The sequence below is a fragment of the Oncorhynchus masou genome, chromosome 12, assembly GCF_036934945.1.
Source record: "Oncorhynchus masou masou isolate Uvic2021 chromosome 12, UVic_Omas_1.1, whole genome shotgun sequence".
NCBI lineage: Eukaryota > Metazoa > Chordata > Actinopteri > Salmoniformes > Salmonidae > Oncorhynchus > Oncorhynchus masou.
Window position 1 is genome coordinate 39,844,116 of NC_088223.1, and position 15,652 is coordinate 39,859,767.

Sequence of the window (15,652 nt, forward strand, 5' to 3'; positions counted from 1 at the left end):
AGCCCTTTGTTATAGACAGAAGCTTTCTACATGGCAGACCAATCCGAACTCATCCCCCGGCATGTCCAGCCCATCCATTATCTCAGCCAATCACAGGAAGGTTCCTACCTTTTTCCGTGGCTAAACCAATACAGCTCGTAATTTAACAATTTTATTTGTATTTACAGATGGAATACAAGTTTGTTGTTAAGGCGCATGTTAACTTCTTGAAACTCCCCATCCTGGATCCGGGTTTGTGACTAAAGCCTCAGGCTCATTAGCATAACGCAACGTTAACGATTTCTGAAAATCGCAAATAAAATGAAAATAATGCGTCTGCTCTCAAGCTTAGCCTTTTCTTAACAACACTGTCATCTCAGATTTTCAAAATATGCTTTTGAACCATAGAAATTGACTAATTTGTGTAAGAGTATGCAAAGCTAGCATAGCATTTTGAGTAGCATTTAGCATGCAACATTTTCACAAAAACCAGATAACCAAATAAATAAAATCATTTACCTTTGAAGAGCTTCTGATGTTTTCAATGAGGAGACTCTCAGTTACATACCAAATGCGCAGTTTTTCCTGAAAGCGTCTGTGTGTAGGAGAAATCGTTCCGTTTTCTACATTGCATCTGGCTACCGAAACGAACCGAAAATTCAGTCACCTACAACGTAAAACTTTTTCCGGATTAACTACATAATATCGACCGAAACATGGCAAACGTTGTTTGGAATCAATCCTCAAGGTGTTTTTTCACATATCTCTTCATTGATATGCAGTTCGTGGAAGCTTGCTTTCCTCTCTGTATCGCATGGAAAAATACTGGCAGGTGACTTTTGCGCACCAATTTCGGCGCAGGACACCGGGCGGACACCTGGTAAATGTGGTCTCTTATGGTCAATCTTCCAATGATCTGCCTACAAATACGTCACAATGCTGCAGACACCTTGGGGAAACGACAGAAAGGGCAGGCTCATTCCTCTCGCATTCACAGCCATATAAGGAGACAATGGAAAACAGAGCCTCAAAAATCCTTGTCATTTCCTGGATGCCATCTCATCTTGGTTTTGCCTGAAGCTCACGTTCTAGGGCACGCACAGAGAATATCTTGGTATTTCTGGACACGTCAGAGTGTTTTCTTTCGAAAGCTATCAATTATATGCATAGTCGAGCATCTTTTTGTGACAAAATATCTTGTTTAAAACGGGAACGTTTTTCATCCAAAAATGAAATAGCGCCCCCATAGATGTAAGAGGTTAAGGCACACAAATTCACATGTTCCATAAGGCATTTCTGTCAAAAAACGCATTTTGATTAAAAAAGTAACGTTTCCATTCAAATGGCTCTCCTGTGAAGTAGTGACGCGTGACATACGCCTAGTTTCTTGAAACGAGTCATATATAAGTCCCATGTATTATTATTATTATTATTATGATTAAATATAGTGACAATTTAATAATGTCAAAGAAACTTGATTTTGATTTTTTGTTTATGCATGACATTTTTTAATGTCTGGTAAATGGACCCTGTAAATGGAAGAGAGATGTAAGTGTGGCAAAAAAAATTGAGAAAATTCTGAAAGTGAATTTTCTACACTAGTTCCTGAAAATGTCAGATATTTACCTCTTTCCTTACATGATTCGGGAAGGATATAATCTTATTAGATTAGTAAATTAAATTGGATCATCTGAATTTGCCAAAACGCATTAAAAAAATAGCAACCAATCGGATTTGGAAATTTGGAAATCCTTATTTTCCTTACTGCACAAGAACCTAAATCAGATCGATTTTAGGGAGTTTTGTAAACAAAAGAAAACGGCAAATCTCTAGAAGTCTTCACCAGTGGGCACGATTTTCAACATGTGAAAATGTTGAGCCTAGGAGGCTTTGATGGACAGAAAGGGGTGTATGGGCTCTACAGTACTTGCCAAATTACTTTGGGCACAAGTTTTATATGCAATGAATTGGGTTGGGGATGATTGGTTTGGTTTCAGGTTGTATACACAAGACTAATTATGTCCTTGGAATAGGATAACGAAATCAACACAACAGCATCTTGACAGAAAGAGAGAGAAACACAGAGGGGACTTGTGGGTCCTGGCAGTAGACTGGTTGGATAGAGTGTGACTCCCATGGGGCTCTGGTCAAAAGTAGTGCACTATATGGGGGGTGAGACAGACAGAGTGAGAGGCATTGCATTGCGATTTGATAAATGCCTGGTAGCTAGCCATGAGGGTAAAGGTTGTAGAGGTTAACTGTGAGTTCAGCCTGAGTTTCTCTCCTAATTCGTATCGTCTCAGTGTCTCACTCACTGTCTCATAGGGACTTACTGTGCCTTCAGAAAGTATTCACACCCCTTTGACTTTTTCCACATTTTGTTGTGTTACAGCCTTTTTTTTTGTCAATGGCCTACATTGTTCGGGAGAAATCCAATACATCACATTACTGAGTACCATTCTCCATATTTTCAAGCTTAGAATGGTGGCTTCATCATGTTATGGGTATGCTATTAATCGTTAAGGGCAGGGGACTTTTCAGGATAAAAAAGAAACGGAATGGAGCTATGCACAAGCAAAATCCTAGTGGAAAACATGGTTCAGTCTGCTTTCCAGCAAACATTGGGAGATTCATTCACCTTTCAGCAGGACATTAACCTAAAACACAAGGCTAAATCTACACTAGAGTTGGTTAACAAGAAGATAGTGAATGTTCCTGAGTGACCGAGTTACAGTTTTGACTTAAATCTGGCAAGATAATAATGGGCAAATGTTGCAGAATCTATATGTGGAAAGCTCTTAAAGGCTTACCCAGAAAGACTCACAGCTGTGATCGCTGCCAACGGTGATTTTAAAATGTATTGACTCAGGGGGTTTAATACTTATCTAATCAAGACATACAGTATTAGTGTTTTATTTTTTTACAAACGTTCAAATTTTTCTTTCACTCGGACATTACAGAGCAGTTTGTGTAGATCGTTGACAAGAATATTTCAGTTGAATCTATTTTAATTCTACTTTGTAACACAACAAAATGTGGAAAAAGTCTAGGTTGTGTGACTACTTTCTCAAGCCACTGAACCGTACAAACAATCCACTACATTTAGGCTGAAGCTGGGGCAATGAGACAGAGTTATATCCCATATGTATGCTGTCTATTCAAAATTATATGCAACCTCAATTTACACACGCACACTCACACACTTTTACACTCATCATCTGCTGCTGCTACTCTGTTCTTTATTTTACTCTTATTAGTATCTATCCTGATGCCTCGTCACTTTACCCTGCCTTCATGTACATATCTACCTCAAATACCTTATTATTATCTATCCTGATGCCGAGACACTTTACCCTGCCTTCATGTACATATCTACCTCAAATACTGCACCTCGTACCATAGCACATTGATCTGGTACTTCCTAGTTCCATTCTTGTGCATTTTATTTTAGTCCTCTTGTGTTACTATTTTACCAGTGCATGTGACAAATAATATTTGATTCGACTGTTGTTTTTTGTGATAAGAAGGCGTTAGCACATTTGCTGGCATCGGTCTCAAGGTGCCCTGTGTTATAGAGGGAGGTGCTAATAGACAGTAACAGCTCCTTTACCATATCCATAAAGGCTTTTCCGATGGTTGGGCCCCGTCAGTGGGAGAGACTCCCCCAGACCACCACAGAGCCAGAGATAAGCTAGGCGACAACAGAGCACGAAGCATTAAAACAGTCCAGGCCTACTGTCTGTCTTGTAGCGCTGCCTGCAGTGGCTCCCAGCACCACGGCTGTTTAGAAAACAAGCTCTCAAGTCTAACCATGTCCATCCCTCCTCTTGGCTAGAAAGCCTACAAATGTCAACTGCCAGGAAAATGGTAAACATTTTAGCAATCCGTTACAATGATGTAAGGGAGTATCAGGTTATTTTGCTTCTAGGAACAGCTTGGAAGCCTCTGCTACGATACCAAGGACTTTATTTTTGGTCACGTACAGCCATGGATTATCTTTTGTATTTTTTTTTTGTATAGTCATGTATTGTCTTGTGAAAGAATAGTGTTCTACTTCACAACACAACCAGTACAGTGGATCGTTTCCCAAATGTCTGCCCTTTTTCAATGATAAACTGTCCCTCTGGCCTGAGACTCATGTTCCTTGCTTTCACACCGTCTTCATTTTGTTCCACACAGCTGAAAACAGATTGTTTTATCATTAACTGGGAGCCGCAACTCATTTCCCACAGCTCATAAAGCTGCTAAATGACTAAGGCAGGCCTGTACACAGCTATAGTGGCTTTTGCGACCCAATTAATGCCGCAAAGGAGCCTTGGACGCCGTGGCGAGGGGGGTCAGCGTGTCAGGCAGTGTTGTTAGTGAAGCTACGGGCGGTCTAGACGTACCCAAGGCCCTCTAGACCAGAACTCCTTAAACCTTTATGCCTTTTTTTGTAAAGTAGCAGTTTGGGAAACATAAAGTTCTGTTTATGTGGCTCTCACTTAGCTCACGGCGATTATGTAAAAAGAGGGCAAGATTTAGTGGTTCTCAGAGCAAGGCTATTGTTATTGCACCTTCTGGAATGTCACAAAGAATACATCTTACTTCGTCACCTCGAAAAGCCATGGGGGGAAAAAAGAGAGTTTAATATATGGCGTGTCGTTATTTTTCATGGGGAAGTGGTGTTACATTTGAATTTCTTTCCGGTGTCAAACTGTCAAATGTTTGCGTTTCATGTTGATTATGAAGTGACAGTGTTCTTGACAAGGACACACACACAAAAAAATGAAACTTCTTGTAGAATAAACACAGTTGAAGACTGCAAAAGGTAGATGCTGTATGAACTTGACAAAGCTTAGATTGTCTCGATTCGGACACGATGATGAATGGGTTTTTGATAACCCTATTGAGGCAAGAACTTGCAATGATATATTGCTCAAACTGGTCGGCAGGGGAACGAAACATTGCACACAGCAAAATAAAGAAAACAGGCTTGTAAATCTGCTCTGTTTTGCCTTATTATAGACGCATTAACATTTATAACATGTTACCGTAATATAGCATGTGTAAGCAATAAGCAATGCGTAAATCAGTCACACAACCCCTATCACCTTTATACTCAGTGGCTCTGATAATGATACACAGTCTAGGTAAGAGGTTAAACCTGACACCATAGTTATGGCTGACCTCAACTTATTTGGACTGACCCCCAGCTGGTGGGCTGTGTGTGGAGTTCAACCAAGAGCTCCGGCTGCTGCTAAGCCAAGTTGTACTGGTCCCAAACATGGTTCCCCTGACTCGGATAATAGCCCAGATTCCTCTCTATCAAATGTGAATTTCTTATTAAAGAATCAGAGTGATTCATTGGCCAACAGCTATTTGCATGTTGCATTTAGATGGAGCACGGTGGGTTTCTTTGAGTAGTTTCTATTTGAATTACATTGCTGAATTTGAGTGCATTTCTTAGGCTAACTTGTGTTTCTTGTCTGGTCAGATGTCAAGGAGAATCAGACTTTGGTATTTGGCCAGCTCCGCATACATATCATGCATTTTTAGTTATTTCATCATCGCTTTCCCAATTCCCGACAAGTGTGTACCTCTCTACTCACTTTCCACCACTGGCAATGAAAGATACTATTTGCTTTATCCTGCTTTCTAATCCTGTGCTGTTCACTGCCTGGAAAAGTTTGGTCAGTTTGCGTTGGGTGAAGAACAGCCAAATAACTTGACACCCACATATATTTTACTGCTTTCTAAGTGGTATTTTTATTTTTTTTTACATGATGGGGGCGTGTTTGTGTAATCTTGTTTCTCCTTGGTACTTTCCGTTTATGACCCTCGCCAGATTGATTCGTGAGTCGAGCACATTCCCTGGGAGACTCTGGCCGTGAGCGACGGGGCTCTGAGTTTTAGGTTTCTGAAGGGCCGCTGGTGTCACTTCCAACGTGGTCCTTCCAAGGTGACTTACGCCGGCTGCAAGCAAAGCCTATCAGGCAACATTTACACAGGCTGGTATTAACGGATTGGCACACTGATAGAAAGAGTACGAGCAGCATTGAAGCATTGGATAGTACCACAGTGTATCACCATTAAAGGCAGAGGTCTCCAAAGGTAAATACTCTTAAGTTGAGCAATGAGCCTGAGGTTATCGATTCAGGCTGTTTATAAGCCAGTTCAATCCGTTCTGATATTGGTGTTTCCTAACCGCGTGGGTGCCAGACTCTTCGTGTTCCTTCCAAAACTCCTTGAACGGAGTTTGGAGGTTTTGTGGGAGGCGACACTTATATCAGTCTGCTGTACTTCACCTCCAAAGGAGCTCCATTGTATCTGAAAGCGGGCCTGAAACAATGCCACGCTTCGCTTTTCTATCATTGCCAAGACAGGGATATCACAGCGAAAAACACTGATTCCAAGTGACAGAGATTTGCCGATGGCTACTGGGTAGAACGCTGTCACAGTTGTAGAATTGAAAGGAACTGTCTGTCTGTGCTCTGTCTGTATTATTGTCTGTTCACTCTTGGGTTGATCGAAATGTTGGAATCCATCCTTTATATAGGCAAGCAGTATGACAGTTGAGTATTGTGCCAATCTTTTGAACATGTTATGCACCTTAAAGTGACTTCACTCTCCCAGCTCTAATGACCTTGGTCTTCTAACTCTACTGACGGCAGGATTCAGCCAAATATATGTATGTTCTTATTGTGTGTTATTGTGTCTAAACCAAATACATCTTCTCCGTTTTGTCTCTATTTTGTCCCTGCAAACCGTTTTTTTTACAACCGTGGGATTAAAAATTATGTCGGTTTTGTGCACATTACCCTAAATACAACTGCAATGGAACACACACATAATACACTTTTAAAGTGGCAATCTGCAGTTGAAACAATAACAAAGCGTTTTCCCCAGCCCTGTTTTAGTTAAAAGCTGAGGGATGGGGCTGGACAAATGTAACCACTTGCAGAATTCATATACAGAGCTATGGATGCAAGGACTGACCATTCATGATATCAAAATTATAGTTTTAACCATGTCATGAGGCTATATAGTGTTTGTCTACATTTACTTTGTTGACAAACATTGGCGTAAAACAAGCTTTCCGGTTCTGATGGGGCATTTTACAAGTTATAATTGTCACGTCCTGACCATAGAGAGTCCTTATTTTCTGTGGTAGAGTAGGTCAGGGCGTGACTGGGGAGGTTAGTCTAGTTTATTATTTCTATGTGGGGTTCTAGGTTTGTTTTTCTATGTTGGTGATTGTGTATGATTCCCAATTAGAGGCAGCTGGTAATCGTTCTCTCTATTTGGGGATCATATTTAAGTAGCTGTTTTTCCCACCTGTGTTTATGGGATATTGTTTTGAGTTAGTGCACGTAGCATCTCTGTAGTCGCGGTCCGTTGTTAGTTTATTGTACATTTGTTTTTGTCTTTGCTTAGTTTCACTTTCTAATAAATAATGTGGAACGCAACATCCGCTGCTACTTGGTCCGACATTTATTCCAACGAACGTGACAATAATCTTCAAGAATGAATGGGTACATATCATTAAAGAGTTAAAAAATGTATATACCGTAGCAACCGCTGATTACCCCTTTAAGACTTTACAGTCTTTAAAGTTCAAACTTCCAGAGTCTTTCAAGTTTAAACTAACACTCGTACACTAGCTATAATGGGCATGATAAACAACAACCCCATCATTCTTCCATTGAAATCCAACATAAGGTCCTGGCATGAGCATGAAAGACTCGCCTGTCCCAGTGCCTGTGCTATCTTTGATCGGACTGAGTCACTCAGTCATAGTGCAAGCCAGGTCCCCGGGGGCCCCACGTGTAAGGCTCCTTCAACCATGTTGTCATAGGGTATCACCGGATATCATTGCTAATGCGACAATTACGAGCGATCTGTACTTTCAGGGGGATGGAAAAATGGAGTGACGTCACAAATGGTTTCCAGAAGCATCTCACAGCACAATGTTTTCCTTCACACTCCACTGAGTAGTGGAGCTTGACTGGTGACATCTCCGTGTGTGCTGTTCTATTCCTTCAACAAGGTGCCTGTGCGCCAGGAACAGTTGCTGACTAAGGGCATTCAACACTAATGTTTGGTACTGGTTGATGCGTTCCTGAAAATGCCCTAGTAGAGAGTGAGCTCAGAAGGGCTACTGTCAGATTGATGTTTGAATAGATGATTCATGTGACGGGCCGAACATCACAGCGTGTGCATGAACTGATGCGGATGGTTCGTTTGCGTGAACAATCTATTCAGACACTGCCTCGGCCTTGTCATCCGTTCACTTTGAGAGATAAGGGATGAAAGAGAGCTTTCAAGATAAGCACCAGTGAGTATCGGGCCATCTGTCTCTTCCTTCCTTAGCTAATGACCTACATCTGGATCCACCTATATTCTGAAGCTCATTCTTCACTGGTGGTTTTTTTGTTCACATTATGAGGTGGAAAGACACAATCAACTCAGTTGATCTACTGTATGACATAGAGATGCTGATAAGAAAGCCTTTGAAATGTTACAATGATAACAGAACGTATGACTTTTTTAATTTTTTAATATTGATCAATGTCGAGTGTCTCCATTTGTCACGCATGTCCTTTTCTTTCGACTACAAAGTAATTGAATGCTGATTGCGGCATTTCTTACGAGTGTTACCTGTTTTCACGTCTTGAATGTGTCCACGTCGAACAACTCCCTTGTTCAAGTGTCGTACCATTGTTTCTATGGCCCGTGTCTCAATTGTCACTGTTTTCAACCGTATCTCTAATTTGCGGTGTCTGTACGATTTGTCGGCGTCCGTTAATCCTCTGCTGCTTGTGTTTTTTTCAACATACCCCAGTCACTGGCCATCTGTTATAGTCTGTTTCATGCGCTGTGTCTCATCCATCCTCTCACAAATGATCTCTATACGTTGGGTGTTTCAGATTGAGAACTACATAAAGGAGAGCATGAAGACCGAGATGGCCCAGCTGCAGCAGAGTGCTGTTCACAACCACACGGCCGCCATGTTGGAGATGGGCACCAACCTCCTATCCAAGACGGCCGAGCAGACGCGCAAGCTAACGGATGTGGAGACGCAGGTAATATATCCCCACCCCAACCTTATCGCACTCCCACTGGGATCCATCTCACGCACCATTGACTCAGCTATTCCAAAATTAAACCACCCCAAAAAGGCAACGGGGGGGAACTGGCCAAAGCAAATAGGGATGACATGTAAATAGCTACGCTCTCTTTATGTGATACAGTAAGCATACTGTATGTATGTTTAAGTTTTCAACGTCTCTTGATATCTGGGGTGGCTTTAGAAGGAAGAGAACAAGAGCAGCACTTGTGGGGGTGGATTTTTGCTGATGTGCAAAAAAAAAGAAAGGTGCACTAAGGGAAATCACTCCCTTCATATATATGCAACTGAGTATTACCATGTGTCAGAAGAACAACCGCTCTTTATGCAAAACCTATACTTTATTACCTCTTCCTAAAGAGGACATGATGATTTATAGCGTACCTACATTTTGTTTCGCTGGAACACCTCTGTGAGGCCGGATACCGCTAACCTATTTCTGTCTTGGGACAGGTTCTGAATCAAACCTCCAGACTAGAGATTCAGCTGCTTGAGAACTCCCTGTCTACCAACAAGCTGGAGAAGCAGCTCATGGTGCAGACCAATGAGATCAGCAAGCTCCACGACAAGAACGGGTAAACTCACACGCCATCCAACACAATGTGACGCGTTTAAAGACATCATGCCCTTTGTCCGGAGACTCAGTCATACAAAGATCGGCTAAATGTGCAATAAGACACCCAATCCCCTGATGTATAACAGTATGAAATGCATGAGGCTATATTTTCCTACATCATCTTTTGCTTGAAAGTTGAATGATGTTGCAATGGGAGCAATCGAATGTGGCTTTTGGATGACTTTTCAGAGTCCTGTTTGTTGATTGGTCCAGTGGGACTGTCTCTCACTGTCCGTTTTAAAAGCTCCCTCCCGTCCCCAGTGCTCACTGTAAATACAGTAACACAGCTGTACTGAATTCTTTCGTTAATATGCTTTCTGGAAAAAAAACGACCTCAACTGATCCCAATGTTTGAGAGTTCATAGACAGGGGATTCCTTTACTGAGAGAAATTTGCAAACGCTTGTGCAATTATGAAATCACCGCCCATTTGTTTTTCATTTAGTTCTGAATCTGTTAATCAATTCCACGTAAGACTATATTATAATAATTATAATTATAAAATGGAAGACCTTTGGACACAGTTAAGGTTTACGTTAATCTACAAAGTGTATGATGAAATGTATGTATGTCTATTGTCCGTGTGCAACTCATGGTAACTGAATCCACTGACATAAACATTTGTACTTCTATTACAGTCTGGGCGTAATATATGTACAGTGCATTCGGAAAGTATTCAGACCCCTTCACTTTTCCCACATTTTGTTACATTACTCCTTATTCTAAAATGGATGAAATTGTTTTCCCCCCTCATCAATCTACACACAATACCCTTTTTTTAGAAAATGTTTGCAAATGTATTAAAAAAAATATATATATGAAATATCACATTTACATAAGTAATCAGACCCTTTACTCAGTACTTTGTTGAAGCACATTTGGGAGCGATTACAGCCTCTAGTCTTTTTGGGTATGACGCTACAAGCTTGGCACACCTGTATTTGAGGAGTTTATCCCATTCTTCTCTGCAGAACCTCTCAAGCTCTGTCAGGTTTGATGTGGATTGTCGCTGCACAGCTATTTTCAGGTCTCTCCAGAGATATTAGATCGGGTTCAAGTCCGGTCTCTGGCTGTCCCGAAGCCACTCCTTTGTTGTCTTGGCTATGTGCTTAGGGCCGTTGTCCTGTTGGAAGGTAAACATTCACCACAGTCTGTCCTGAGCGCTCTGGAGCAGGTTTTCATGAAGGATCTCACAGTACTTTGCTCCGTTCATCTTTCCCTTGATCCTGACAATCTGCCTGTCCCTGCCGCTGAAAAACATCCCCACAGCATGATACTGCCACCACCATGCTTCACTGTAGGGATGGTAAAGGGCCAGGTGATGAGCGGTGTCTGGTTTCCTCCAGACGTGAAACTTGGCATTTATGCCAAAGAGTTCAGTCTTGGTTTCATCAGACCAGAGAATCTTGTTTCTCATGGTCTGAGAGTCCTTTAGGTGCCTTTTGGTAAACTCCAAGCGGGCTGTCATGTGCCTTTTACTGAGGAGGGGCTTCCGTCAGGCCACTCTACCATAAAGGCCTGATTGGTGGAATGCTGCAGAGATGGTTGTCCTTCAGGTAGGTTCTTCCATCTTCGACAGAGGAACTCTGGAGCTCTGTCAGAGTGACCATCGGGTTCTTGGTCACCTCCCTGACCAAAGCCCTTCTCCCCCGATTACTCAGTTTGGCCGAGCGGCCCAGCTCTGTGCCTCGTCACAATCCTGTCTCTGCGCTCTACGGACAATTCCTTCGACCTCATGGCTTGGTTTTTGCTCTGAAATGCATTGTCAAATGTGGGATCTTACATAGACAGGTGTGTGCCTTTCCAAATCATGTCCAATGAAATGAATTTACCACAGGTGGACTCCAATCAAGTTGTAGAAACATCTCAAGGATGATCAATGGAAACAGGATGCACCTGAGCTTAATTATGAGTCTCCTAGTAAAGTGTCTGAATAGTTATGTAAAGTTGGGTTCCCATTCCACATGTTACCCTAGTTACAGTTCAGAACATGTTTTGGGGTAGAGAGAAGGGAATATGCTGCAGCAGATTTAGAATGACAATTCACTTGCTTGATCTGTCAAAAGGAGGCATGTGGAACATAACATAGAAAGTGATGGAATTCCACTGTTTTTGACAATCACAAAGAAATAGCAGTATTAATTTGGGAACTATTATGTAAATTCCATACAACCATGTAAGCACCAGATTACGAATAGGGGACTAATCCGATAAAGAAAAGTTAGTTATAGCTTTAGATTACAGTTCTCTATAAACTTAAGCTATATGCATAACTAACTTTCCTATGCCGGGTTTCTGACCCCCAAGGTTCCTGGAGCAGAAGATGCAGGAGATGGAGTCTCGTCACCAGGAGGAGTTGGAGATGCTGCGGGAGGAGAAGGGCAGCCTGCAGGCCCTGGTGGCGAAGCAGAGTGGAGTGATCCGTGAGCTGGAGACCCAGCTGACCAGGGCCACAGGCAACAGCACCGCCATGCAGAGGCTGCAGCAGGAGATGATGGACACCGTGCATAACCTCATCAGCCTCTGCAACAAAGACGGAGGTAAGGAGCTAAAGGTCTAGTGTTGCCAGACATCATGCTGTATTCTCTTTCAAGAAGATCCCTAGTTGGGGGCTCGACCCTAAAAACAACAGTGAAACGCATGCGTATGTGGTGTAGATAGATGTATTTGACAATTTAAAACACAATGCAAACCCACATGTGGATAACACAAAAAAAAACGACACAAAGTACTAGGTATACTTTGGTTACATATATAACATGGCGCCGGGAGAAGATGGCAGACGTTTTACGTGCCCCCATCACTGCACTATTGGTTAGGGGCTCGTAAGTAAGCATTTCACTGTAAGGTATATATATATATACCTGTTGTATTTGGCCCATGTGACTAATACAATTTGATTTGATAACACATAATAAAATAAAAGACAGGACAACATTGCCCTCAAACTCAACTCTGGACCTCGAGGCCAGTTCCACTGCGCTTATTCATTGTTCCCCTCTAATCAGGGACTGAGGTAGGTGCAGTTAGTTATCAGGTAGAAACAGAAAACCAGCAGGCTGCGGACCTCGTAGGGTAAGAGTACCTCTGGCCTAGAGCGTTACATACAGATATGAAGAAGATCATGTTTTATACTGCTCGATCGTTATCCAGATTTTGACATTCTTTTTAAATGAAGTAATGGTCGGCATGGTGCTGAGTTGCTGTGGTAGTTTGTTTCACTGGAAAGTGCCGGTATAAAAAAAGGTGTTCTTACCAGATAGACTCTTAAATTTACAACAGGCAAAATCGGTCTCTGGTTCTGGTGTTGTATTGTTAGACATTCCTAAACAAAGTTAAATCATTTGAGTCAGTAATAATTCTATGGACCAGACCTTGTTGAATTAACATGATCCTGTTCTCTACAGATAGTCAGCCAAGCTGATTAAAATGCTCAACATCCAGATGAGTACGAGGGGGAGTTTAAGTACAACTCTCACCGGCTTGTTTTGGCTGGTCTGTAGCGTATTCATGTTTAGGGATGCTGGTGAACCATGATGTGCACGCACAACCAACACTGAACAAGTGCACCGCCAGAGTCTTTAGGGTGTCACTATCAGTATAATTTTTGGTTTATCTTTGTTAAAATCTTTAGGGCCATAGTCTCACCAGTCAGGTGACTATCCAATTCACAACCAAGGTCGCTGACAGAGTTTCATAGTGTAACCACTGAGTTGTCCACTTTGACACTAAAACCAGGGGACCTTGCAAGCTTTACTCTGGAACCAAATAAGATGGATTCTGTTTTTGCAAGATGCAGAGAAGGTTTGTTATCTGAAAGCCATTTACTGATATTGGATATCTCTGCACGAAGGATCTCTTCTACTGAGAATGTGTTCTTATGGGACACCAGTAGAGCAGAATCATCCGCATACAAAAACAAATGACGAGAGCATGTTCATTTCATTTCATAATTTCATAGGAAGATAAGTGGGCCATGGGTGCTCCCCTGCAGGACCCCACAGCTAATCACCTTCGGCCTAGAATGTTTTCCATTAACGTCCACCACATCCACCATTTTAACTTGTAGAGCATGATACTATGATCAGCCGTGTCCAACGCCTTCTGCAGATCCAGCATAACCATTCCCCAGAAATGTCCCTTGTCAACTTCTTTCCTGATCAAGTCCGTTAAAAGCAATACGCGTGTGTCAGTGGAGTGGGACTTTCTAAAACCAGACTGTGGTTTGTCTATTTAAAAAAAAAATGTATTGCTAGTATATTCCTCTGTTCATAAGACAGCACAGTCAAAAAATGTCTGTTTTGCCGCCCTTCTTGTGGATAGGGGTCACTCTTAGCATGTTTCAAATCCATGGGATCTCTACCCTGCTCAGAGATGTTGATTAAATGGGTGACAGAGGGGGTTAATGAGCTCAGCACCATCTCTTTAAAACCTGTCAGGGATATTGCTGGAGGGCCTGTAGCTTTGGAGCGGTTTCGTTCAGACAGTCTCTGGACAACTTCAGCCTGAGACACTGCTGTAAAGGATAAGGCATCAGCGTGTGTATCCATCTTGCAGTAATAGCCTAGGACCTGACCTGACCCGTACACCCCAGTACAACCAGGTAGCTTCTATACCAAATTTGAGGCAATTGATGCGAGAAATGTATTGAGATTGTCGGCTACCACTCCCTTTACTCCTTTATTTGTTATTACACGTGCAAGATAAGAATGTAAAAATAAAAATATTAAATGGAAAAGGTGATTTGGAAACTGTTTTGGCCTCCCCAAAGGGGAAATTGGATTGCGATTAGAACAATACATGTTTTGTCCAGACTGTACAGTCCTATCATGATGCCAATACCATAAACATGGTTCCATACAGGGAGGCAGAGGGATGCCTAGTCCCTTAAACTCTGCTTGAGGGAGAAAGCCACAGGGGTCATCCTTTTCCAAGATGCACCCGTCACGCTTGTTACTCAGTGTGGTGCTCTCTTTACGGTAATGGCTTATCATACTGCACCGTAACAGCCTAGGCTGTGGTTGCCGCTTGAGTGAAGTATCAAACGGACACCGTTTTGAGTAATCACCTATCTTCTTCCTTTGTGTCTCCCCGTGGCGATAATTAGGAGGAGCAGGGATTTCCCTTCGGCCCACCGTTTGACCCCGTCAGCAACACGATCCTCAGGTTTAGTCAGTGCAGTCAACTCATTACCCCCCCCCCCCCCGGTAATAAAAACCCACTTAAATCCAAGTCTGCCCTCCATCACATTCAGTCACAGGAAATTTCAAGTAAAAGTGTGTTCTGGGATTGGTGGAGTTGTGTAGAGAGAAACCTTGCACTCTGTTCATGTTCCCTACTTCCTGCTGTGACGGCCTAGACGCCACACTGTATCCTGTGGCTGTTCACCCATCCAACAGGAAATGAGCAAGCATGAATGGATATCTGAGCCATGGTGAGTGGATATGTGCATGACTTGGTTAAGGCGTGCTTTGTATTAATCATGCTGTTGTACTTCATAGCTTTAATGTTCCATGCAAAATGGATCACCAGCGGCCTCTTTTCATAGCTCTGACAGTAGGTACACTTTATGGCAGGAGGTCCTTTGAGTGTCATTAAAGCTCTCGCCTGATTGGCTCATATCAACCAATCACTGTGACGTGCCATGTTGTGACCCAAATATGTCATTAGGGTTTATTAGGTAGCTAAAACAAGTCGCTAACTGAAAAACATGTCACTAACTGACCTGGCAAGTAGTCTGCCATGTTCCACTTTGTCATATAGTCAGCCATGTTATCTCCCTGTCAGCTCAGGGTGTTTCTGGGGTCACAGGGGCATCCAGCCTTCCGCCGGGATTGGTGACTGCTTTAGCGAGAGGAGAATGAAATGGAACATTGTTGTCCTGGCTCTGTGGTTGGTCCGTTCCTCCTCCACGGTGGCGATGAGGGCCAACCAGGCACTGGGGTCACC

At 42.5% G+C, this 15,652-nt stretch overlaps 1 protein-coding gene across 2 annotated transcripts in view; it reads left to right on the top strand.

The window, feature by feature from the left end:
- Positions 1 to 15,652, top strand: part of LOC135550064 (angiopoietin-1-like) — a 63,298-nt gene that overhangs the window by 17,389 nt on the left and 30,257 nt on the right. For both annotated transcript variants that reach the window (XM_064980526.1, XM_064980527.1), the window contains exons 2-4: positions 8,889 to 9,044; positions 9,542 to 9,663; positions 12,011 to 12,243. In XM_064980526.1, coding sequence (XP_064836598.1) covers positions 8,889 to 9,044; positions 9,542 to 9,663; positions 12,011 to 12,243 — 511 coding nt within the window. The remainder of the gene's footprint in view (positions 1 to 8,888; positions 9,045 to 9,541; positions 9,664 to 12,010; positions 12,244 to 15,652) is intronic.